Source organism: Haliotis rufescens, unplaced genomic scaffold, assembly GCF_023055435.1.
Source record: "Haliotis rufescens isolate VD_foot unplaced genomic scaffold, xgHalRufe1.0.p SCAF_34, whole genome shotgun sequence".
NCBI lineage: Eukaryota > Metazoa > Mollusca > Gastropoda > Lepetellida > Haliotidae > Haliotis > Haliotis rufescens.
In genome coordinates, this window is record NW_025964046.1 from 2,252,524 (window position 1) to 2,279,055 (window position 26,532).

A 26,532-nucleotide genomic window follows, 5' to 3' on the forward strand; every position below is an offset into this window, starting at 1 on the left:
TTTATTTACCACTTGTTTCTTATACTTTATAATACAAGGTCCACTGGGCTTGATAAGGCTTTGAAAAGAACAACATAGCTGGCACATACATTTCAATTTTGTTAATGCCTCATGACGTGTAGCAAAAGATTAGCCAGTAAATATACTGATAAATGATAATGAAACACTTGTATGTGAATTTGAAGTTCAATGGAGAAGCCTTCTGCCCATGAAAAAAGTGAGCATGGTTTTACGCCCTTTTAGAAATGTTCCTGCAATATCACAGATGGGGACACCAGATATGGGCTTCACACATTGTAGCCATGTTGGGAATCAAACCCGGGTCTTCAGCGTGACGAGCGAAAGCTTTAACCACTAAAGTACTGTCGGAAATGCTAGAAAACTGCTTTTCTGTCTTCATGTAAGAAATATGAGTCATAGGACTATAAAAAGAACATATATCAAAATAATGCGAATTGACCTAATCTAGCCTGTCCTAACTGATGTTGTGGTTACCCTTAAAATTTACAGGTAAAATGATGATAAACTTAGTAAATATTCGTGTGTTGTCATGCATGTATGAAATGGCCTATAACCTGAGGTAATTACCTAACACCTGTCCCGAGGTGATGACCTCACACCGTCCCGTGCATTCTCCAAGGTGTAAATGTCATCGAGTTGGGGTGGTCTCAAATATTGCTGTTATTGTACTTTATTGACATGTGCGTTGATGGGGTAGCAATTTAGGATATGTACTGCATTATATTGCTTGGAAACATGATGGAATAGTTAAGAGCTATGAAACGGGATGAGTATTGGAAGGTTGCGGTTTTGGAATCCAGAAGTATTTGATGTTCTACAGATGGTTTCTTGAGGTAGCATTTATCTCCGCTGATGACGTGTATGAATCTGTACTTTTGAATGTTGTGTTATGTCTTGCCTAGACCTCATTACACTTAGCCAAGATGGACACAACAGGGTTGAGCTCGCAATGTCTGACTGGCGTACGTAAGACAACGTGACCGTGTTGTGCCGCCAGCACATATGTCTTGTACTTTACAGGGTTCTTATTCAGCCGAAACTTTCGTTTCAGATGGCCTGAAGTCGACAATGTCATATTCCTGTATAGTCGCCTTCAGACTAATCATGGTTTGGGCGACAGTATCTGATTCCCGGACGTTATATTAACTGGCGTTATTCATGACAATCACACTGGCGTTGTTTAAAATGGGCAATAGCTGAAGTTCCAACCACTATACGCCTAATCACCCTGTATGAAAGCTGTCTAAAATCCTTTTACTTCCCAGTTTTGTTTTTGAGACCACCCCTATACCTGTTTTGTGTTATTATCATACCGTAGACTTGATGGTATGAATTGAAAACCCAATAGCTAGGGCAGTTCGGTAATTCACCCTATCTCAATTAATAAATGGTTTCCCCCTATCTCTCTAAAGTGTAAAGAACTTGTAAACATTACAAGCAGCACAGACTCCATATCGTGTACCATGGTTATGGCTGTGCAATGTAATGTAACATGCATCATGGGAGCAATGTTAACAAAAAAACAACGCTGCACCATTTTGTCCTTTTAGAAGATGCACATCTACAATTTTCTCAAAATGATTTTTGTGTGTGGATTAGATGTTTTATGAAGACTAGATTATTATCATTATAACGGAGTCACGTGCGCATATTTCTATAGTCCGAATGAATTTGTCTTCTGTAAACTTGTCGATAGGATTCCTTGTGACTGAAACACTTCAAACCACAGGTAGATCGATATTTCAATAACAACAGTCTGTGAAAAATTATATCCTTTTTTAACAGGCAAAAAGCAGTTTTCTACCATTTCCGACAGTACTTCAGCCTACGCCATCACCCCCAAATGAAATAAAGTAACTTTGGAAAGCACACTTGGACTGTGACCCTTGCCCGCGGTCTGGTGGTTCAAGTTTAGTTAACCGCCTCCGTGGTCTAGAGGTAGAGCGTCATACCAAACGACGTTAAAAAATGGTACTTGTTGTTACCCTGTCTGGCGCTCGGCATTCAGGGGCTAAAACAAGGACTGGTCGGCTCGGTATCAGTATACTGTGTCTGAGTGGGGTATTCATGTTAAACTGCGGCATGGTATCTCAGTGGGCTAGCACTTCAAATCGGCATCAGTCCGGACTAGTACAAGCAGCCACCCCCCCCCCCCCCCCCCCGCCAACCCCCCCCCCCCCCACACACACACACACACAAACGTGCATACACGTTGCTATGTACGTGCAATAATCTTGGACGAGACGTTAAACCCAATTTCACCTCACCTCACCTAAAGTTTAGTTTGATCCTTGCAATGTGTTTGTTGTTGTTTAACACCGCACTCAACAGTATTCCATCAATATGACAGCGGTCTGTAAACAATAAAATCTGGACCATACAATTCAGGCATTGACAACATGAACATCAATCCACGCAGTTGGGATGACATGCATCAACCAAGTCAGCTGGTCTGCCCACTTAATTCCTCTAGTCGCCTCACGACAAGCGTAGGTTGCTTGAGACCAGTGAGCATGAATGAATGAGTTGGGTTTAACGCAGCTTTTAACATTATTCCAGTTATATCACAGCGTGTCAGCTTAATGTGGGAGGAAAGCCCTAAGTGATGCAGGTCTCAGACGTTTACCACTTCAGTGAAACCCACGAGCAGGGTATGGTGCTGACAAACCTAGAAACATAATCGGGGCAAACCGGGATTCGAACCAACAATCATAGGTTTCTGGCGTGCCCAAGGGACGCAACTCTGCACAGCGAATCGCGGCGCCTTAGACGACTGGGCCACCCATGCCCCCTCTTGAGACCAGAGACCATAAAATAGATCTATTAATATGGTCTCAGTTCAGACACCTTTTTTTATCTTGCTTATCCGGAATCCCTCTTTGTTGAATCCATAGGGATACTGCATTCTGTGACTGCAATGTCTGGGGAAGAAGGCAGTTACTAGTAAAACTTCTTGGTTGACCTGGGGGCACGGGTGGCCCAGTCGTCTAAGGCGCTGCGATTCGCTGTGCAGAGTTGCGTCCCTTTGGCGAGCCAGAAACCTTTGATAGTGGGTTCGAATCCCGGTTCGCCCCGATTATGTTTCTAGGTTTGTCAGCACCATACCCGTGCTTGTGGGTTTCACCGAAGTGGTAAACGTCTGAGACCTGCATCACTTCGGGCTTTCCTCCCACATTAAGCTGACACGCCGTGATATAACTGGAATAATGTTAAAAGCGGCCTTAAACCAAACTCACTCACTCACTCTTGGTTGACCTAAAGGGAACGTGAGATATTGGTTTCAGGAGACAAGGAAAACAACAAACAAATGGTTATATATTTAGTTTTTATTCTTTTAAAAAAATTGCAGTGTATTTTTTCAATATACAATAATATACAACAGTAATTGTGAATGAATCTAACAAGCCGATTGCATAGTAATAACAAACCAATGGAAGACATTGCATGCCCTCGTAAAGCATCGTAATACAGTCCACAGAATTAAGTACACCATAAACAACCTGGGCCCACTTGCACAAAGCAATCTTAGCGCTAAGACTGTTTTAAGCGTATGCTGAAGTATGGGAGTTATGATCATCTTAGCGCTAAGACTGTTGTAAGCCTATGCTGAAGTATGGGAGTTACGATCATCTTAGCGCTAAGACTGTTGTAAGCCGATGCTGAAGTATGGGAGTTACGATCATCTTAGCGCTAAGACTGTTGTAAGCCTATGCTGAAGTATGGGAGTTACGATCATCTTAGCGCTAAGATCGCTTTGAGCAAGTGGACCCTGGTCTGATCAACAACCAGTTTTACTTAAGTCAATACTTGTACAGGAGATTGCACCACAAAATTCCTTTGTTTTCTTAAGTCCGGGATAAAAAACCTTGTTGGTGAGTCAGCGAACAGGATGAGAGTTTTGTCCACTGCTTGTCATGTGGGAGGTAAGCCTAACATTATACAGGCCTCAGACGTTTACCACTTTGGCCAGTAGGAATCTGGGATTTGAGCCTACAATCATCAGATTCTGACACAACCAAGGGACGCAACTCTTTCAAGTTAAATACTCAATTGTGCCTTTTTTCTTTATCTGGTATCAAATATCGATGTACATTGACAGTCTGATTGTGTCTGTGTTTTGTTCTTGTTCAACGCCGCACTCAGCAAACTAGTGACTGATAGTATGAGCATCGACTAGTGACTGATATTATGAGCAATCTGTCTAGTCACCTCTTGCAACCAGCACAGGTTGTGCTTTGGATTTTCATAAGTTTAAAAAAACCAAACCTATTTCACATTTGGTTTCATTATGTTATTGACTTTCAGATAGACTCGTAAGGAAAAAGATGACAATCCTTCATCATAAATTGAAATAAATAATCATAAGATACAGTAACATACTTCCCTAATTAGTGATGCAAATCCTTCCATTCGAGATACGTCAACATGTTTGATACTCATACTGACCAATCAGATTGACCGAAGTAGAACAAAACAAAGCTGACTATTGTAGGTAACAATAACTGTTTCAAAACTTTGGCAACTCTTTTTATATATAGCAGTTAAAGAATATTGTAAGTCTGTGCTTATCGCTGCTTACTGAGATCTCAATCAGGGCTAAAGCTAAAGACTGCACAGCCCTTACTCTGTATACTTAAAAGCATGAGCAACACCAATGTACTCCTGGCACCATAACTGAGATTTCAATCAGGGCTAAAGCTAAAGACTGCACAGCCCTTACTCTGTATACTCAAAAGCCTGAGCAACACCAATGTACTCCTGGCACCATTTCTGAGATCTCAATCAGGGCTGAGCACAAAGACTTCATGGCCCTTATCCTGTATAGTCAACAGATTGTATTTTCAATGGGGCCCTGTAGTATGCTTAAGTATAGGAGTTACAAAAGTCGTAGGATTACGATCATGTAATTACGATCAAGTTATTCAAAAGCTTTCTATTTTAAACCTGGTAAATACTCAAGCCCTAGAACAGGCAAATTTGTCTTAAATTATTTCCTCTTTCCCGAAAATCAAGGTTGTTTTGAAAGAAAGAAAGTTGCAATATTGTTCCCAGCTGATCTAGAAGAAAATATCAAAGTCCACTGAAAACAATTTCTTCTTTTCACATTTGCAGACTAGTGTTGTTACACAAACCAGTGAGTGAGTGAGTGAGTTGGGTTTAACGCCGCTTTTAACAGTATTCCAGTTATATCACGGCATGTCAGCTTAATGTGGGAGGAAAGCCCGAAGTGATGCAGGTCTCAGACATTTACCACTTCGGTGAAACCCATGAGCACGGGTATGGTGCTGACAAACCTAGAAACATAATTGGGCGAACCGGGATTCGAACCCACAATCATAGGTTTCTGGCGTTCCACAAACCAGACTGGACTTGTACAACAGTATGGCATTAATACCCAAGTGGTTATACCTGGAATACAAGAACTCTGTTTTGACTCTACCAAACAAGACCTGTTACGTGAAGGTTGAAAACTACTAAAGCCAGTCCTCGTACATCAGATCTAGAGTCAAATAGCACCATCAGTTGGCCCTGGCATTATGCTGACAAGTAAGGAAGCCATCAAGCAGCACTCAAAGGCTGGAAGACCTCAAGTAACATGTGACCTAACTATGCCACAAAGGAATTCTTCTATACACAACAGTATAAGTGAGTGAGTGAGTGAGTGAGTGAGTATGGTTTTATGCTGCTTTTTGCAATTTTCCGCTTATATCACAAGCCATCGGCGTGACAAGCGAATGTTTTATCACCTGGCTACTTTACCGCCCCTCTATTATAATTACAAATGCACATGCGCAGAAAGCTCATGTGATGCTATAAAATAGTACAATAATGTAAGCCTCGTTTGGACATAAGCAGACCTAGAATGGGTGCTTGATGACTACCTTTTTTAAAGCTAAACCGGGCAAGAAATAGCAACGATACAGGCTGGAGGAGTGAGTGAGTGAGTGAGTCTGGTTTAACGCCTCTTTTACCAATTTTCCAGCAATATCGCATCTGGCTCGACACATTTACCCATGTGGTGAATCGAACCCGCGTCATTGTCGTGATAGTTAATACTATTTTCAGACTTTTATTTTTCAAAACTACGGATTTAACAAGGAAATCTTAAATACGTTGAGCAATACCCACGCGTTACAGGCACCATTACTGAGATCTCAGCCAGCCCTTACTCTGTAAACTCAAAAGCCTGAGCAACACCAATTTACTCCTGGCACCATTTCTGAGATCTCAATCAGGGCTGAGCACAAAGACTTCATGGCCCTTATCCTGTATAGTCAACAGATTGTATTTTCATTTGGATCTAAAGCATATCACTACTTAGATCCACGAGTAGTCATATCCATAGGCTAGGTCAAAACTAATAAACTCTACAACAGTATTACCAAGACGTTTGTTGCCATGGTTTCTTCTGTTTAGTTGTAATTGTAAAGACAGACTTACCAACAGCGGGAGTGAATACCAGTACATAATTAGGAGATAAACCTAGTGTGTTGAAACTAGGGGACTGTTATATATACGTCAGCAATATGCCAGCAATATCATGGCGGGTCAGTGAGAAGGGTTCTACGTTGTTTTTAGCAATACGTGAGCAATATCATGGCACCACACCAGAAATGGGCTTTACATACTTTTCCCATGTAGAAACAGAAAACATGTTTTTGGTGTGACAAGCAAATGCTTTCAACACTAGGCTACCGACCACCCCTGGTCTCGTCACGTACTCTACAGTGACAATTGTATGTGCACAACTGACTAATTCCCGTTCCGAATGGACCCTGTATAAATCGGAAATAACACAAAAACTGGACAACAAGGAAAAACAGATCATGATCCAAAATGGCAGATAGTGTAAGTATGAAAAGGATAACTGTTTCTCTATCAATGAATCATTACTTGGTCAATTACAAAAACCTCTAACTTTCAAACTCGCAGACCTGTCCGAGACCTCGTAATGTCCTCACACTCAACTGTGAACAACAAACTTGAACATTTAAAGCCAGTGTAAGGACTAATGGGAAGGCATACAAAAAACAACCGTCAGAGAAGATTAATCTTAAAAGATGTGACCTGATACTTTTGATGGATTGAGTGAGCATGATTTGATAAAGCTTTTAGCAATATGTCAGCAATGTCACGACGTCCAACTCCAGAAATGGGCTTCACACATCTACCCCTGTGGGGAATGGAACCGGGGCCCTCGGCGGGATAAGGGAACGCTTTAACCAGTAGGTTATGCAAATGCCAAGTTTTTTTAGGGACCATTCCAGAAGTCTAAACTAACTGCCGCTGCCCAAAATTGGGATTTTTCAAAAGATTATTATTACGATCAACAGACTGATATCTGCTTAGGAAACCTCATGTGAAACATATGCATGTATATATTGTGGTATCTGTAACCATGGTAACAAGTCGTCAAGGAAACTTACCATATTTCATTGAAAAATAAGAGATTATTATTACGATCCACAGACTGTTATCTGCTTAGGATACCTCATGTGAAACATATGCATGTATATATGCATATCTTTTGTAGGACTTGTTTGCACTGGAAAAATCCCACTCAGCCATGTAGTAGTACTACAGTCATCACTTGCTGAAGGGGTCCATGTTGGTTATAGCCGGAAACAAGAATTCTTTGTAGCCATGCCACATACACAGATTATTTACAAACACTCGGAAGGTAAAGATTCGCCATGCAAACACCCACGGAAGGAGGAAAACAAAGCCGTTCATTATTATTGAATATTGCATTATGGGACTTGGCATATCATAGGAAGCTAACATGATGAGAATGAACAATGACATGCTCACTTAGTGAGCAATTGTAACCATGGTAACAGGAAAACACATCTAACTGTCATCTTTACTGGAGTCAGAATCATCTCCCACGAGCTCGGTCTCCATCTTGATTCCATCGTCGTCGTGAGGGGAGCTGGAAGCCTGGTGAATATGTGGAAGTGACGTGATTATCTGCCCTTCTGATGTCATCACTGAAACAGAGTTATCTCCCTTGTAAACATACACCTGACATACATGCAAATACTATTTTTAATTTGGTCTCAATTGGTATACTTCAACTGAACGAGAGTTATCTCCCTTGTAAACAACCCTACAACTGAGGTTTATGTATAATTTATGAAACAATCATTTTAACTGTCTCAATTCAAACTGGATCAAGTCTCACTTCCTTTCCTCACTGAAACAAGAGTTATCTCCCTTGTAGACATCCCTCCATCTGAGGTTTGTTTGTTTGTTTGTTTGTTTGTTGTTGGTAAACGCCACACTCAGGAATGTTCCAGCCATATGACGGCGGTCTGTAAATAATTGAGTCTGGACCAGACAATCCAGTGATTGACAACATGAACATCGATCCACGCAACTGGGATACGATGACATGCATGAACTAAGTCAGCGAGCCTGACCACCCGATCCCGTTAGTCGCCTCTTACGACAAGCATAGTCGCATGCATGGGTTGCTCTAACTGCCGTCACGTGTATAAAGGATATTTGGATTTTCTTGTCAAATGACAATAACAATAATAACAATAACAACAATAATAATAATCATAATGTTCTTTGATGTGATTTGTTGGATTAAATTGCTGTCAAACACCCACTCAGTAATGTTCTGGCTGGTCTGTAAATAATTGAGTCTGGGTCAGACAATCCAATGGTTAATATTATGAGCAACAATCCACAGAGTTGGGATATGATGACACGTAATGAAACAAATCAGACTCAAGTCGCCTCCCACAAGCAAAGGTTGTCGTGGACCAATTCTAAAAATGAGTCTGGCCAAAGCATTCATACCAGGCAGCACAAGCTGTTGTCCCTGTGACACAATGACATGATGCTGTTGCTGGTCGTCACACAGCTTGTCCATCGGGTCGTCCCCTTGTCCGTCCGGCGCCGGCAATTGGGGTGTGATATTGGCTATACTGTCCGGCCAGAACCTCTGTTGGGGGCGGGTCTGGGGCTTGCTCTTTTTCGTCTTTGTGGTTTCCGGGTTACTGGCGTCTAACATGGGCTGCAATATCCGACGTCGGGCGTTGATGAACCTGTAGCAAATATAATTGTTATAAAAGTTTGGGGAAGGTGAAATCGGGTTAACGTCATATTCAAGATTATTGCACTATTTTAGCGACGTACGTACGTGCGTGTGTATGTGTTTATGTATTTATGTAATTGTGTCTGCTTATTCTGGTCTGGAAAAATGCCGGTATTATAGTATTGTATATGACCGTAGGTAGGCCGATCTCATAGTTAAGCCAGGGTATTAACTTCATCCTTGAAATCTGTATAAAAATGTTATGTGAAGTACATAAGCCAGACCACCAACCTTAAACTACTTCTCGTCTCGTTGGAAATAGGACATCAACTATCCCCATTGAATTACGCAAATTAATCCTGTCGTTACCCTATCTGGCCATAATAAGTGTTCATTGTATATCTGTTCATTCATCTGAAGCACTACAAGTAGTTCTTTTTCCAACAGAAGAATAGTTTGATGAAAGTGTAACCTTTACATAGGCCAACCCCTTTCAACAGAAGCTTCTTTTTTTTTGTCCTCAAAATTTGGCTTAACTACTGTCAAAAAGGGTACTGTCCCAATAATATACCATTACCATGGTTACCCAACTCAGGCACAGTATACTGACTCCAACTGTTTTGTTTCATTCCCATCTAAATTCTTTCGTACTGGATGCATATTTCTGGTCCCAACACCTAATCTCATTAAAATCAGATCTAAGTTCTCGCTGCCGACATCCCATTACGAGACATGTTAGAATGAACTTTCGCGAACTTTGACCAACCACTGAAATGACTACCGGTAACAAGAAGTCGATTAGAAAGCAGCTTTCTCAAGCTTTATGGCACTCGTTTCAACCTCGCGACATCCATTTCAGACTACACTTGAAAAATATATTGACACAGTTCTCGATTAAACATTTGAAAACTGAACAAAAGAACATTTCGGAATGTCAAACATATGGTTGAGATTGTATGGCAGTGCTTCCCAAGTACTGTGCAATGACAGCCTGTTCAAATTTTTATGCCACGGAAGCGAGAGATAGACGATAAATTGGACGGAATTAGTCGTAACTGTCATTTGGAATACCCCGTGTTAACGTTTTTGAGGTTGCTAGATTAGAAAACACATTCTGAATGTCACTTTCATGATCTGGTAAGCAACGCTTTGATTGGTCGGATGAAAGGTCGTTCTGACATGCCCCGTAATGGGATGTCCTCAGACTCCATGACATACAACAGTTACCAATTCAGAGGTGACCAATTTCCAACCCAGAATCCCCAGAGTGGGTGAGCGAATCAGGTTTAACACTGCTCGTATTCAGCTGAACCAGCTCGATGTGGGAGGAAAGCCTGATGTGGTGGAGGTCATTTATTCCTTTGTTGCAATCCACGAGCACAAACCAAGATACATAAGCAGGGCAAAGAGGTGAGGTGAGGTGAGGTGAGGTGAGGTGAGGTGAGGTGAGGTGAGGTGAGGTGAGGTGAGGTGAAATGGGGTTTAACGTCGCGTCCAAGATTATTGCACTTATATAGTGACGTGCATGCATGTGTGTGAGTGTGTATGTGTGTGTGGCTGCTTGTACTAGTCCGGACTGATGCCGATTTCTAGTGCTAACTCACTGAGATACGAAGCCGCAGTTTAATATGAATACCCCACTCAGACACAGTATACTGACTCCGAGCCGACCAGTACTTGTTTTAGCCCCTTAATGCCGAGCGCCAGACAGGGTAACAACAAGTACGGTCTTTTAACGTCTTTTGGTATGACGCGGTCAGGGATCGAACCCCGGACCTTCCTTTCTCCGGGTGGACGCTCTACCAATAGACCACAGAGGCAGTCGGCAGGGCAAAGAAGTATCCATGCATGTGGAGAACTGAACCCAGATGAGAGGGTGCAGTGCCCGCTTGGCTACTCACCAATTATTTACTTGAAGCAGGGTCAAGTTCGTCTGACCGGCTATTTGTCTCTTCTCATCCTCCGTTGGGTACGGATGCTGAAACATCATGCATAATTTCTGAAACCTAGGATTCAAACCAGTGTCCAACAAGATCTATTGTTAATCTATTAATCTATATTATTAATAATATTTGTTCACAGTTTTAACAATAGCATTCATTACTGCAATCTTGGATTCTATGGTACATATCATTCTATGTACATTAATAATATCCAGTCTGGGACAGTAAGTTGCATTTGATGACTCTCCCATACAAAACTAGCTTCTACAGGAGATATCACTTACAATGACATTGCATCATTGAAGACCATTGTGGTGTCATTGGTAACCATGACATCAGAATCAAATGACATCACTAACCTCTCTGCCACTGAAGCTTTTTAACTGTACTTTTTACACAAAAGACACTGGTTATTACTGTTAGCTAAGTGAAAAGAATGATTTTGAATGATCAATAGAATTTCACTCAAGTGTAGTACAGCACTTCATGATGAATGTTGAAAACGTCTTGGCAAGCCTCCGAAAATTAAACATTTATCGACTTTAATATTTCATATCAACAGATGCTCTGGTGAGATTCTCTATTTCCAAATTTGGATGACTGTGAAAGTGCTTCATCGTCAGTGAGTGAGTGAGTGAGTAAGTATGGTTTTACACCGCTTTTAGCAATATTCCAGCAATATCACAGCGGGGGACACCAGAAATAGGCTTCACACAATGTACTCATGTCGGTAATCGAACCCGGGTCTTCAGCGAGACGAGCGAACGCTTTAACCACTAGGCTACCCGACCGCCCTCCATCGTCAGTAACGGCACCTACCACGATGTGCTGAAACAGCCATGTCTTCATGACCTGAGTGGCCTGTTTGGGCAGAACTCCTCGCTTGCTCTTCTTTTTACCGAAGTCGTCATCATCAAACAAAGCACTGAGGTTGGCGGCCGACATCTGTGGTGGGACTTGGGGAGCGGCAGGGGCTACAACACAGACAAACTAAATCGTTTAAATTCTGAAATATACTACCATATTTGTTGATTAGAAAATAGACAAACGGTGGCATTCATTCAAACGAATAACAGCAATTCTTTTTTTTCATAGAACAAACTTAGTAAATACCGTATTCGACGTAATAAGCGCCCAGGGCACTCTCAAAATTAGAAATAGGGGGCTCTTATTAGAATATTACTTTGGTGGAAAAAACAGAGTTGAAAGATAAATTTCGTGGTTTATGCTGACAGCCTGAAATGTTTATGTACGACAGATATATTTTTCCAGAATTAAATGCCCATAATAAGGGTGCATATAACACACGAGTGCGTATTATACGCGAATAAATAAGTCTTGTGTACATTGATCAATCGGAAGGGGTGCTAATTGGGATTGTTCACTAGCCAATATCTTAGCAAATGTCGCCGTGGGCGCTTATTAGAGCGGGGCACTTATTACGTCGAATACGGTAAGTGAAAAGTATATGAAACTTGTTGCAATGGAACCAAAAAATATTTATCTAAAAAAATTCCAAACCATCTAATAGCACCAGTCCACCATTAGGCCTATCTATGTGCCAAGTTTGGTGAAGAAATAATGATGTTTTCAAGATCTGCTCCAGAAACACGCACTACCACCGTTACCAACCTACATCAATGTTGTTGCAAAGGTAACTTGAAAAATATATTTAAAAAAATTCCCCCCCCAAATTCAAGGGTCCCCTGGTCACCACTAGGCCTATTAATTAATCAAGTCTGGTGAAGAGTCGTGTGGTTTTCAAGATCTGCTCCGGAAACAAACATTACCGCAATATTCAGCCTTGTCAAAGTAGTAGCCAAACACTTGTAAAATTTCTTTTTAAAAATCCCAAATACCAAAAGGCACCAGTTCACCACTGGACCTATCTACATACCACGTTTGGTGAAGACATAGTGTACAGTTTTCAAAATCTGCTCTGGAAACGAACATTTCTGTCATTTTCAGCCGAAATCAAAGTTGTTGCCAAACTATCAAAAGGGACCAGTTCGCCATTAGAACTATCTATGTACCAAGTTTGGTGAAGAAATATTCTATTCTGAGGTGAGGTGGGATGAGGTGGGATGAGGTGGTGTGAAATGGGGTTTAACTTCGCGTCCAAGATTATTGCACTTATGTAGCGACATGCATACAAGTGTATGTGTGTGTGTGGCTGCTTGTACTAGTCCGGACTTGTACTAGTCCGCAGTTTAACATGAATACCCAATTCAAACACAGTATACTGACTCCGAGCCGACCAGTCCTTGTTTTAGCCCCTTAATGCAGAGCGACAGACAGGGTAAGAACAAGTACCATCTTTTAACGTCTTTTGTTATGACGCGGCTTGGGATCGAACCCCGGACCTTCCGCTCTCCGGGCGGACGCTCAACCACTAGACCACGGAGGCGGTCTCTGAATTAATAAACCAACTCCATTGCGGTGAGGTAGCTGCCTTTGATTCTACTGTCCTTGTCAGACTTTCTTCACTGAATCACTCAGTTTTGTTTCAAACACAGAAGATTCCACTCCTGTCTTGATCACTCCTATCTGAGACAAAGGTGTACTACACTCACCGGTAGATGTACTGACTTGAGACACAACAGGTGCCCCGACCACGCCTATCTGAGACAGAGGTGCACTACACTCACCGGTAGATGTACTGACTTGAGACACAACAGGTGCCCCGACCACGCCTATATGAGACAGAGGTGTACTACACTCACCGGTAGATGTACTGACTTGAGACACAACAGGTGCCCCGACCACGCCTATATGAGACAGAGGTGTGTTACACTCACCGGTAGTTAACTGACTTGGGACACAACAGGTGCCCCGACCACGCCTATCTGAGACAGAGGTGTACTTCACTCACCGGTAGATGTACTGACTTGAGACACAACAGGTGCCCCGACCACACCTATCTGAGACAGAGGTGTGTTACACTCACCGGTAGATGTACTGACTTGAGACACAACCGGTGCCCTGACCACGCCTATCTGAGACAGAGGTGTGTTACACTCACCGGTAGATGTACTGACTTGAGACACAACAGGTGCCCCGACCACGCCTATATGAGACAGAGGTGTGTTACACTCACCGGTAGATGTACTGACTTGGGACACAACCGGTGCCCCGACCACGCCTATCTGAGACAGAGGTGTACTACACTCACCGGTAGATGTACTGACTTGAGACACAACCGGTGCCCCGACCACGCCTATCTGAGACAGAGGTGTACTACACTTACCGGTAGATGTACTGACTTGAGACACAACAGGTGCCCCGACCACGCCTATCTGAGACAGAGGTGTACTGCACTCACCGGTAGATGTACTGACTTGAGACACAACAGGTGCCCCGACCACGCCTATCTGAGACAAAGTGTACTACACTCAACAGTAGATGTACTGACTTGAGACACAACAGGTGCCCCGACCACGCCTATCTGAGACAGAGGTGTACTACACTCACCGGTAGATGTACTGACTTGAGACACAACAGGTGCCCCGACCACGCCTATCTGAGACAGAGGTGTACTACACTCACCGGTAGATGTACTGACTTGAGACACAACAGGTGCCCCGACCACGCCTATCTGAGACAGAGGTGTACTACACTCACCAGTAGATGTACTGACTTGAGACACAACAGGTGCCCCGACCACGCCTATGAGACAGAGGTGTGTTACACTCACCGGTAGTTAACTGACTTGGGACACAACAGGTGCCCCGACCACGCCTATCTGAGACAGAGGTGTACTTCACTCACCGGTAGATGTACTGACTTGAGACACAACCGGTGCCCCGACCACACCTATCTGAGACAGAGGTGTGTTAAACTCACCGGTAGATGTACTGACTTGAGACACAACAGGTGCCCCGACCACGCCTATATGAGACAGAGGTGTGTTACACTCACCGGTAGATGTACTGACTTGGGACACAACCGGTGCCCCGACCACGCCTATCTGAGACAGAGGTGTACTACACTCACCGGTAGATGTACTGACTTGAGACACAACAGGTGCCCCGACCACGCCTATCTGAGACAGAGGTGTACTACACTCACCGGTAGATGTACTGACTTGAGACACAACCGGTGCCCCGACCACGCCTATCTGAGACAGAGGTGTACTACACTCACCAGTAGATGTACTGACTTGAGACACAACAGGTGCCCCGACCACGCCTATCTGAGACAGAGGGGTGCTGCCATGTATCACAGTAGCTGTTGGGGTCATGATAGGGGCTTGTACTGAAGGCGTACTTTGAATCTGAGAAAAGATAACAAATCACATGAACATTAAAAGTTACTATGGTTAAAACAAAATTAAACAAATTAGCTAGCGAACAGTGGCCAATATTCTGAGCATCAAACTTGACCAGTGGATACAAACAAGGTAACCATGGCAACAGGACCTCGATAAGGCAAACCTCGGGTCAATGGTCTGGCGTTGCAGTCTTACCTGAATGGGTTGTGCTACTATTCCTTGAGGCGTGTGCACCATCTGATAGACTGTATTCCCCGATACGATTTGTCCTTGGTTTATAGTTGCCATGGAAACAGTAGGCTGGGCTATCCCTTGCTGTATCACGACGTTGCCATTAACAGAGGTCACGACCCCAGGGGTCATGACCTGTTGCTGAACCTGCATCTGATTGGCTTGTTGACTAGGCTGGGGTGTTCCCGGCAAGGGCGGTGATGAATCGTCGTATATGTTGTCTATACGCAGCAGGTTCTCGCTCTGCAGCTTGCCCTTCAAACACGCGATATAGCGTGTACAGAAGTCCTTACACAGTTCGTTCACTTTCTCCAACTCCAGGAGATGAATTCGTAGCACTTGTATCGCTTTTACCATCTGAAAACACAGTATTTGCTGCTTAGTCATGACACAAACATGGCAAATACAGCCACATATAACACACAATTAGTTTAGGTGAGGTGAAAAGGGGTTTAACGTTGCGTCCACGATTATTGCACTTATATAGCGACGTGCATGTACGTTTGTGTGTTTGTGTGGCTGCTTGTACTAGTCCAGACTGATGCCTATTTATAGTGCTAGCTCACTGAGATACCATGCCGCAGTTTAACACTCAAGACACAGTATACTGACTCAGAGCCGACCAGTCCTTGTTTTCGCCCCTAAATGCCAAGCGCAAGACAGGGTAACAATTAGTACCATCTTTTAACGTCTTTTGGTATGATGCGGTCGGGGATTGAACCCCGGACCTTCCGCTCTCCGGAAGGACGCTCTTCCACTAGACCACGGAGGCGGTCCACAATTAGTTTAGACATGAGGGAGTGATTGGCTGAGAGCATGGGCCACATATGTAACTGAGTTGGTTATGGACAAACATGGGCTATATTGCTTATACCCTCTGACTTAGCTTTCAACAAACATGGGCTATATATTGCTTATACCCTCTGACTTAGCTTTCAACAAACATGGGTTATATTGCTTATACCTCTGACTTAGCTTTCAACAAACATGGGTTATATTGCTTATACCTCTGACTTAGCTTTCAACAAACATGGGCTATATTGCTTATACCCCTGACTTAGCTTTCAACAAACATTGGTTATATTGCTAATGCCAAGCGATCCACCGGTGTTTTGTCCCACCACTGTATGACAGTACATAATGTTTTCTGTTTCTTCTTACTGAAGCCAATCACTACTGTCTGCCCAGCTATTTCTAAAGAATCAGTTTTTACTTTCTTCTTGATATCATTACAGATACTACCAGGACACATTGTTAACTTTAGAAACGTTTGTCTTAGCAGTTTCCCTGACTGGGCTATTAACAATCCTATCGCTGTCACTGACAGCAGAATGAGAAGTATAATCATGGCCAACTTCACTGTCCCCAGTGCTGCTCACATTACTGGACGTCTTGAAGTATGTTCTGATAGATAGGGGGCAGTTGAGTAGCCTAGGGGTTAAAGTGTTCGCTCGTCACTCACTCTCTCTGATAGATGGTTGCTTCAAAACTGACATTTTACGTTCATAGGTTCAAATTCTTTTCCATATGGTCAGTGAGCAAATCCGTCGACAAATTCAACTTGTCACTATTATGAGCCACACATTAGCCAGTGACGTATCTGACGTCTGGTTTGTTGGTTTGTTGTTTAACGCAGCAGTCAGCAATATTCCAGCTATATGACGGCGGTCTGTAAATAATCGAGTCTGCACCAGACAATCCAGTGATTAATGTCATGAGCATCGATCCACGCAATTGGGATCGATGACAAGCATCAACCAAGTCAGCAAGCCTGACCACCCGATCCCGTTAGTCGCCTTTTACAACAAGCATAGTCACCTTTTATGGCAAGCATGGGTTGCTGAAGACCTACTCTACCCAGGAATCTTCACGGGTCTGACGTTCCATGAAACGTCACAATATTGTGTACACAGCACGTGGTCTTCGTAACTGATTTATGGGCTTGAGAACAGACCTATTTACGTTGTTTACTTCCAGTAACCGATTTTAACCTGCCCCGCACGATAGGAGTAGACAATAATTACGGTAAACTTATACAACCAAAATGGCTGCCATGCACTTGTTGTGGCAATGTCACTTGACAATAAACGTTACCTGCACCAGGTATAGTTCACCTGCACTGGTCCAGTTTGGGTATAGCAAAATCAACCTGACATAGCTTTCAACAAATACATGCCCCTGAATATGTATGGCTACACATAGGCTATATTGCTTACAGCCCAGGCTATATTGCTTATAGCCCTGACTTGACGAGGGACCAATCAGTGTCAAGACTCCCACTGTCACAATCCCCCAAGCTCAGTGATCAGCTCAGTGGGGCTTTTCCTGGGTCAACAATCTTGCTAACTAGACCCTTTTTAACAACAGTATTTCTATAAAGTCTAATCACTTCTTTCCAATTGAACAGGGCACAAAACAAAATGTATAAAAAAAAATAGAAAAAAAGAAGAAGAGTGAACTACTCTGGAATGTATGTAAGCAACAAACTTGGATGATGACTTTTAATATTTATTTAAATGTGATTACTTAATAGCATCATTCTCCGACTCAAAACTTGTCGAATTAAGCAAAATGTTTTTATTTCTGGGTTATAATGCACAAGGAAATGTCTCTGGCCTTTTCTGAATTTTACTTGTCCGAACCAGTAAATTTGTTAATTTTGAACCCTGCTTGTTTTTCTGAGGTGAATACTCTTCCTGCAAACAAGCTAAGAGAATTAGAGTTCAGTTAAACAGTAAATTTCAGTCAACATCAGTTAATTTTAATTCAGTTCAATTAATTTCATTTCAGTTAATTTTAATTAGTTTCCTTTCATCTAATTTCAATTACCGTCTTCAACGTAATAAGAACCCATGGCGCTCTCAAAATTAGAAATAGGGGTGTCTTATTAGAATATTATTTTGGTGAAAAAAAACAGAGTTGAAAGATAAATTTCATGGTTTATGCTGACAGCCTGAAATGTTTATGTACGACAGATATATTTTTCCCGAATTTAATTGCCAATAATAAAGGGTGCATATAACACATGGGTGCTTATTATACGCGAATAGGGGTTGGAAGGGGTGCTAATTGGGATTGTTCACTAGCCAATATATTAGCAAATCTCAACGTGGGTCCTTATTACATCGAATAAGGTAGTTTTATTTTAATTAATTTCAGTTAGTAGATGTTGGTTTTTCAGGTGTCAGCCAAGTAATCGAACCAACAGGACTCTGTGTGAGTTGGGGGGGAGGTCGGGTAGCTTAGTGGTTAAAGCGTTCGCTCGTCACGCCGAAGATCCGGGTTCGATTCCCGACATGGGTACAATGTGTGAAGCCCATTTCTGGTGTCCCCCGCCGTGATATTGCTGGAATATTGCTAAAAGCGGCGTAAAACCATATTCACTCACTCACTGTGTGAGTGGAAGCCGGTGTGAGTCTCACGCTACTTACCAAATTATCAAGTTCGTTATCATCGCTGAAAAAGGCCTTGCGCTCCTTCTCCTGGTGCTGGACGAAGGCCTGGATGTCCACGTCAAAGCTCTCCGAGGTCGGGCAGTCGTGGGAGTGGGAGGCTTGCTCACATTTCTCAAACAGTAACGCCATAAGCGGAAACAATGGGTGTCTGAAAAACATACAGAATTCCGTTAACTTAGTGCCGCTGTCAGCAATATCCAAGAACGGTCAGGTAGCCTGGTGGTTAAAGCGATCGCTTGTCACGCCGAAGACCCGGGTTCGATTCCCGACATGGGTACAACTCAGAGCTCCAGATAACTTTTTGAACAATTGAGTTTTTACTCTAGGGTTCGATTTTAATTGGGTTATTACCTTTTTCATTGGGTAACCAATATTTTTTCACTCATCTATTTATCACTCTATTGGGTTTTTCCCAAAATTAGTGAACATTTTAAGATCTTAAAAAAAATATGAAATAATGATTTATATGTATATAACTGTTCTAAATATATAGGCTTGACTCGGAAAGTAAATTAGCTCGTAATTGTGTTTTGGAAATTAGTTCCTTTGTACGCATCCTGAAAAAGCTTCATTGGGTATTTACGCGTGCTGCTTCTATACATTTGAGTTTTTCGTTTAATGCATGCGTTTCTGTACGCAAGTTAATTGAATATAATTGGGTTTTGAATATATATATATTTGGGGTGGGGGTGGGTGGGGGGTGGGGTGGGGGGTGGGGGTGGTATTTTACGCAAATATACTGCTTATCTGTAGCTCTGGAAATTGTGGCATGGTATCTCAGTGGGCTAGCACAATTAAAGCAGTATTACTCCGGACTACCACCCACACCCACATCCACACACACACACACACGTGTGTGCATGGTATTAAATAGTTAAAGGCTTGCTTTTCTTAGTAATTGAACATCTTTCCATCAACTGTACCAAACTGTTGACCACTCCTGTTTGTTCGGTTTTAATGTATATATATAACCAACGTAAATCAATAATACTTGATAAATATAATTTGGCTTCTATTACTTTGTACTGGAGCGTTATTAAAATAAGTCAGATGACTTTTTTGCCAACCCAGATGCATTTATTGCACAAAAATATGTATAAATCCAATCCCATGTGCATGCATGTTGCTATATAAGTGCAATAATCTGGCCTCCCATTACTGGAAGTAGTACCTGTATATGGCCTGTTTATAATTTTCCACCTGGAGAGTCTCTGCCTCGGACACAGTCGCAGGTTGACCAACTGTTATGATGGTGGCTCTGAAAATAGAATAATTAAAAAAGGCTGAGTGAGTGAGTGAGTGAGTGAGTGAGTGAGTGAGTGAGTGAGTGAGTGAGTGAGTGAGTGAGTGAGTGAGTGAGTGAGTGAGTAAGTGAGTGAGTTGGGTTTATCGTCACACTGAACAGTATTCCAGTTATATCACGGCGTGTCAGCTTAATGTGGGAGGAAAACCCCAATTGATGCAAATCCCAGGCTTTTTTTAAATTTTCAGGATTTTTAACCAAGGGCAGATAACTCTACCCTGTTTCTCAAACCCAAAAGGAGTAACTGCACATGGCGCACGACATCTCTCATGTTTGCTGGTTGTGTGTGAGGAGATTATAAAGCTTTTTGAGGCTTGTCGAGTTCAGTTTAAACATCGTTATCATCATACTACTTTAAAATAAAACGACATATTTACACTGGAGACAACTATGTTTTTCATACACGCCCCCTGTCAAAAAAACGGGTTTTAAGCCAAACCATATGAGCAGAACTATAATACTTTGGGGCTGAAAGGGGCTGAAACATAAAACCCATGCAAAGAAAGGTAATGTGATTTTAACGTTCAGCTATCAATATCCCAGCAGCTTGCCTGTAGCCCTGCAGCAGCCTTACCTGGGACAAGGGAGGTAACTCTCCACTGTCAGACCACATGAGAGTGAAAGCTCAAAACTCCACTAATCATGCCATAATACTGCTTAATTTCGCTTGTATTTTAAAATACAAGAACATATCTTAAATGTCTTGTGTATCATGTTGTATGAAGCGCTTGACACTAATTAGTTTAACTTGTGATAGCAAAAACATAACATTCTGTTGGAGATGACATGTCCCCGGTCTGGTGCAATTCGGAAATGGAGATTGGCTACTTATACAGAGCTCCAGATAAGCTGCGTATCTGCGTGAAATACGCATCAGAAATGCAGAAATACACAGTAAAATATAATCCAAGCATATCAAATACGCAACGAACATTACAGATACGCTACAAAAATAAAACTTGTGCGTATCATCAAAATACTGTGAAGTAACCCTGGGTATTCGATTAGCAAATGAGCAACTTATTTTGAAATTATAAGTTGGCATTCCGTCAACCTTGCGAAACTCCACGATGACAGTCTGATCATGATCATTTGCCATCACACTTTCTTGTGGAAGTATCGTGGTATTTTTGAGTTCTATAAAGCTCTCGAACCCACACGACACCAGTTTGCAGGGACTAGATGAATAGTGTTTTTAAATATTTAACTTAAATACCCACATGTGTAAAAACTAGTGGGTAACAGAAATTTGAATACGCAGATAGAATTACTGATACCCAATGATTTTAAAATGCATGGGTAAAATACCCACAACACCAAAAGCTGATCTGGAGCTCTGCTTGTACCCCACTATTGGTTCATTGCCATTCAATGAACAAAAAAATAATGCCGTTTAGGCTAAAGAAATTATAGTCTTGGTTCTAAAGCCCCGCCAGCATCATCATTAAGTCTGTCACACGTTTCATTTCCATTTTCAAAAAATACAAAAAAATCCTAATACTTAAAAAAATGCGATCCATACAGCACACAGTTACTTCCCTTTACATGCGCACTGCTTTGCTGTGCATCTCATGTTATGGTCATGGTGGCAATAGGAGTTTGAATGCTTGTTTATGTAGGGAGGCCCTTTCCCAGGTTGAGGGGACACAACTGTTTGTTTGGTTACATACTAGTTTGAACAAGCAGACAAAAACAAAAACAACCGCCCGCCCTCCCGCCCACACTATAATTTCAAAAGTCGTTGCCTGAGAACCAATTCTTATATTTTTGTAAGCCTTAGTTCATTTAAATGTCTCAAGTCATCAAAAGGCACCAGTTCACCACTAGACTGATCTGCATAGCAAGTTTCATCAAGAAATATTTAACAGTTTTTTACTTCTGCTCTGAAAAAGGACTACCCTCTTTGTCAGTACGAGTCAACTTGTGGTCATGAAATTTAAAAAAGAAAATTCCAAATCATCAAAGGACACCAGTTCACCACCAGACTGATCTGTATAGCAAGTCTCATCAAGAAATATTCAATGGTTCAGGAGTTCAGCTCCAGAAACAGAAGACAGACAGCTATATCCCCCAATTTTACAAACCAGAGGATAAAAAGAAACAATTTCTGTTACCATGGTTACAGTCACTTGGCTGTTTTGTGAGACATAGTCACCTGACTAAAACATGTTGCCTAAAAATGATGCACGTACACTTCAAACTAGGACTGTTTCTAGTACATGGATTTTAGGAGTAGTTTGGATAATAATTGCATCCAACACGTAGGTAGGCTTGCTGTGCCAGGTAAAACTGGGGGATCTGTCCCCCTACGATACGGTTGACCTTGATTGTGATAGTCACTCACCCTCCAACATCCTGCACAACGGAGGTTCCAGCTGCCACGGCCTGTGCTTGAGCCAAGATCTGTGCTTCCTGATACGATGGGGGCTGGGGCACCACCGACATGGCCCCGCCCTGCGTGTGTCACATGTAGCCTGGGGGACGACAAGAAACATGTTAACGTACACATTACAGTGAGTAGCCCAGTCGCCTAAGGTGCAGCGATTCGCTGTGCAGCGTTGCGTCCCTTGAGCACGCCAGAAACCTATGATTGTGGGTTCGAATCCCGGTTCTCCCTGATTATGTTTCTAGGTTTGTCAGCACCATACCCGTGCTCGTAGGTTTCACCGAAGTGGAAAACGCCTGAGACCTGAATCACTTCGGGCTTTCAGCCCACATTATGCTGACAAGCTGTGATATAACTGGAATACTGTTAAAAGCTGTGTTAAACCCAACTCACTCACTGTTAAATGTCGCAGCTATATGAGAGTGTTTGTCAATAATTGAGACTGGACTAGACGAAGCAGTGATTGACATTGTGAGCGATGTACAATGCTGTTAGGTACAATGACAGGCTCAATACATTATTGTCTGAAGTTCCCAATACGTTTAGAGTTTTCTGATGTATGTGTGTTTGTGTAGACAACCCCCGTAAAGATCCAGGTAGGGTTGGTTGGTTGGTTGGTTAGTTTGTTGTTTAACACCGCACTCAGCAATATTCCAGCTATATGACGGCGGTCTGTAAATAATCGAGTCTGGACCAGACAATCCAGTGATTAATATCATAAGCATTGATCCACACAATTGGGATCGATGACATGCATCAACCAAGTCAGCAAGCCTGACCACCCGATCCCGTTAGTTGCCTTTTACGACAAGCGTAGTCGCCTACCAGGTAGGGAATAGGTCTTCAGCAACACAAGCTTCTGTAAGAGGCGACTATGCTTGTCGTAAGAGGCGACTAAAAGGATCGGGTGGTCAGACTCGCTGACTTATCAATGCTCATGTCAATAACTAGATTGTCTGGTCCAGACTCGATTATTTACAGACCGATGTCATATAGCTGAAATAGCAGCGTTAAACAACAAACAAACAACATAGAAATTATCAGCTGAGTGTGTTTGCGTAAATTAATGTGAATATCATACATATTAGGAAAACAAATTTCTTCTGCGAGCATTTGGTAAACGTAGTACATACTTTTATGCCAAACATATATAAAAGTCCTTTTTGCATATTACCGTATTTGACGTAATAAGCGCCCAGGGCGCTCTCAAAATTAGAAATAGGGGCCTCTTATTAGAATATTATTTTAGTGAAAAAAAACAGAGTTGAAAGATAAATTTTGTGGTTTAAGCTGACAGCCTGAAATGTTTATGTACGGCAGATATATTTTCCAGAATTTAATTGCCCATAATTAATGGTGCATATAACACAGGAGTGTGTATTATATGCGAATGAATAAGTCTTGTTTACATTGATCAATCAGAAGGGGTGCTAATTGGGATTGTTCACGTGCCAATATATTAGCAAATATCGCCGTGGGCGCTTATTAAGTCGAATACGGTATGTCTTTCTTAAATTTAACATATCTCTATTCACCGTAGTTACTTAAGAGACTGTGTAGGAATACAAAGGTTGAGCGAACTGCCCCATTTATGATATGGTATTGCCTGATGACTGGCAGCCATGTATGTTTACATAAACACTAACACCTCTGAGGAAACCATGAACTATATATGTAGGGAAATTTATACAATAGGTTTGTGCTAGGGGACCTCATTTGCATATTTATTTGATGATGATACCAAGATATTTGGATTGGTTTATCACATCGATGGAAATCCATTACATGATTAAATATAAATACAAGTCCAGTTGTAAGAATATTTACATATTTATGTGAGAAGTCCTTTTTCTCCATTATTATTGCAATTAACATATTTGTATGTTGACAGGCTAATTTGATTTAATCAACATTGTCAGAATTATATAACAATGCTAACTTGGGATTATGAATGCTTCTAAAATTCTGACACTGTTGATTAAATCAAATTGAAAAAAATAAATAGTTTTAATTGGCAGATGATTGGATTTGTTGAGATTGTTTATTCGTTTAAAGTTCCGCTCCCCATTACGTATAGTAAACATTTGAATGTGATGAAATAAAACAGGTAATTCCGGATCCCGTCTCCCACAAAATAAATCCGACCGAACACTTTTAATCTGACAACAACCTTCCAACTCCCCTCACACTGTTACGGGCTAAACCAGCAGAACCCACCATGCATCGCTGCGTGCAACAACCATCCCGTTTTCCACAACACACTTCTGGTCTACATGGACCGCCATTGCTCGGCTGCTCGGTTTTCACCGCTGCGAGGTAGATATTTACGTCGGCACCAATCAAGTGTAGAGAACGTTCTCCTGTCAATCAGTCATAATTAATCCACACAAAACTCATCACCAAGGTCCACCCACAATCATCACTGGTTGTCAATCACCCGACAGTGACGGTCGCTGTCAACGTGCGGCCGTTCAACCCACAGCGAAAGCGACGATTGTTCTCATGCATTTCTGTAAACTGTTGGACGGTGTTCCTCAATTTATTCAAGCGCGATGTGATGTTGGGTAGTGTTTGGTTTGATTTCACTTCCTAAAGTCAATCGCATATTCAGTCACGACTTTCCGTGACAAACCCCCAAAGTTTACAATTCAAGTCTATCCCTTCACGCGCTTCGGTTACCATAATCATGAGAAAATAACAGATTGCGCCTTTAAGATTCGATTTACTAACTCGATGGCTAAGAAAAACATTATGCAGTCTAATATATCACCACATACTGTTTTAGCAGAATTAATGAACGGGTATTTGCAAGCGTTTATGTACACCTAAACTATTATGTCCTCCGATATAAGGAAATATTCATCTCGAAACTCGCCGCATTTCTCTCCGTATCTAAGTAGCTAAATCGCCAGATAAAATAAACACACAAAATGGCCAGAGACGATCGAAATGCCAGCGAAACATTCCGACTACGCACCGGCTTGTTCAATCATGACTATGTTAATGAATGACATTAATTCAGCTCGGAAGATAAATGGAAATTGTGGAACTAATTCTGAGCAGGGAATACTGCTTGGTTATTGGCAGCTTACCTTGCAAAGCGACAGTGTCACTCTTCGTCAAAATGGCGCGCGTCAATTAGCGATACTGCCCACCCCGTCACGTGACCTTGACGTCACTCGCACCTTGCAACAAAGGCATGCACGGGAATGGGAGTGCGTCTACATATCCCAACACCGGTTACCTCCCTTATAATATTAAACAATGCAACCCCACAGCGGTATTGTACACGTGCATTATTTAGCCTGGACAAAATAATCCCGTCTGGTTGTTTTGACCCATTTTACATCATGCCGAGATACAACTTTTTAAGCAAACGTTTGCGAACACGAGAAGCAAAATATCAAAACTCGTAACGTCTGATAAAAGTCGATTTTGTAACTGAAAGGCGAGTCGTACTTCGGGGAAGGCTTGAGCGTTTGTCGATATCAGAAAATTGATGGACAGATGTCATTGCGAGAGAAATAGATGAGCTTTCTCGCGGCGGTGTCAAACAATGGGCTGACGGCACGAGGGGGTGTTATGGCTAGTTTGAGTGGCAGAGCGATGTCAGTTTAACCGTGGGCCGGGCGGCCCCACGGAAAGGCCGTGCCGTTATGCTCTAATTGGCACGTGATTATCGTGTAAATCTATTTCAGTGTACGCCCCTATGCTCAATATGGGCGACGACTGCGACGTTTGATTTACAGCTATTCTCTGTGTACACAGTAACAGTAAATGGTATAGATGTTAAACTTGCTTATTGAGTAAACAGATTTGTCATTGTTTTCTATGGATAATTTGAACAGTTATGCCTCATATCAAGATATTATAT

At 42.1% G+C, this 26,532-nt stretch overlaps 1 protein-coding gene across 1 annotated transcript; it reads right to left on the reverse strand.

The window, feature by feature from the left end:
* Window positions 1-5,017: 5,017 nt before the first annotated feature.
* LOC124148343 (homeobox protein PKNOX1-like) lies at window positions 5,018-25,857 on the reverse strand. Its single transcript, XM_048380895.1, has 10 exons — window positions 25,751-25,857; window positions 22,617-22,746; window positions 20,141-20,227; window positions 18,946-19,117; window positions 15,479-15,871; window positions 15,157-15,286; window positions 11,833-11,987; window positions 10,972-11,048; window positions 8,833-9,080; window positions 5,018-8,012 (listed from the first exon to the last, which is right to left on the reverse strand). Exons 2-10 carry the CDS (start codon window positions 22,715-22,717, stop codon window positions 7,873-7,875), a joined length of 1,503 nt encoding a protein of 500 aa, XP_048236852.1. The 5' UTR covers window positions 22,718-22,746; window positions 25,751-25,857; the 3' UTR covers window positions 5,018-7,872.
* Between the last annotated feature and the right edge of the window lie 675 nt (window positions 25,858-26,532).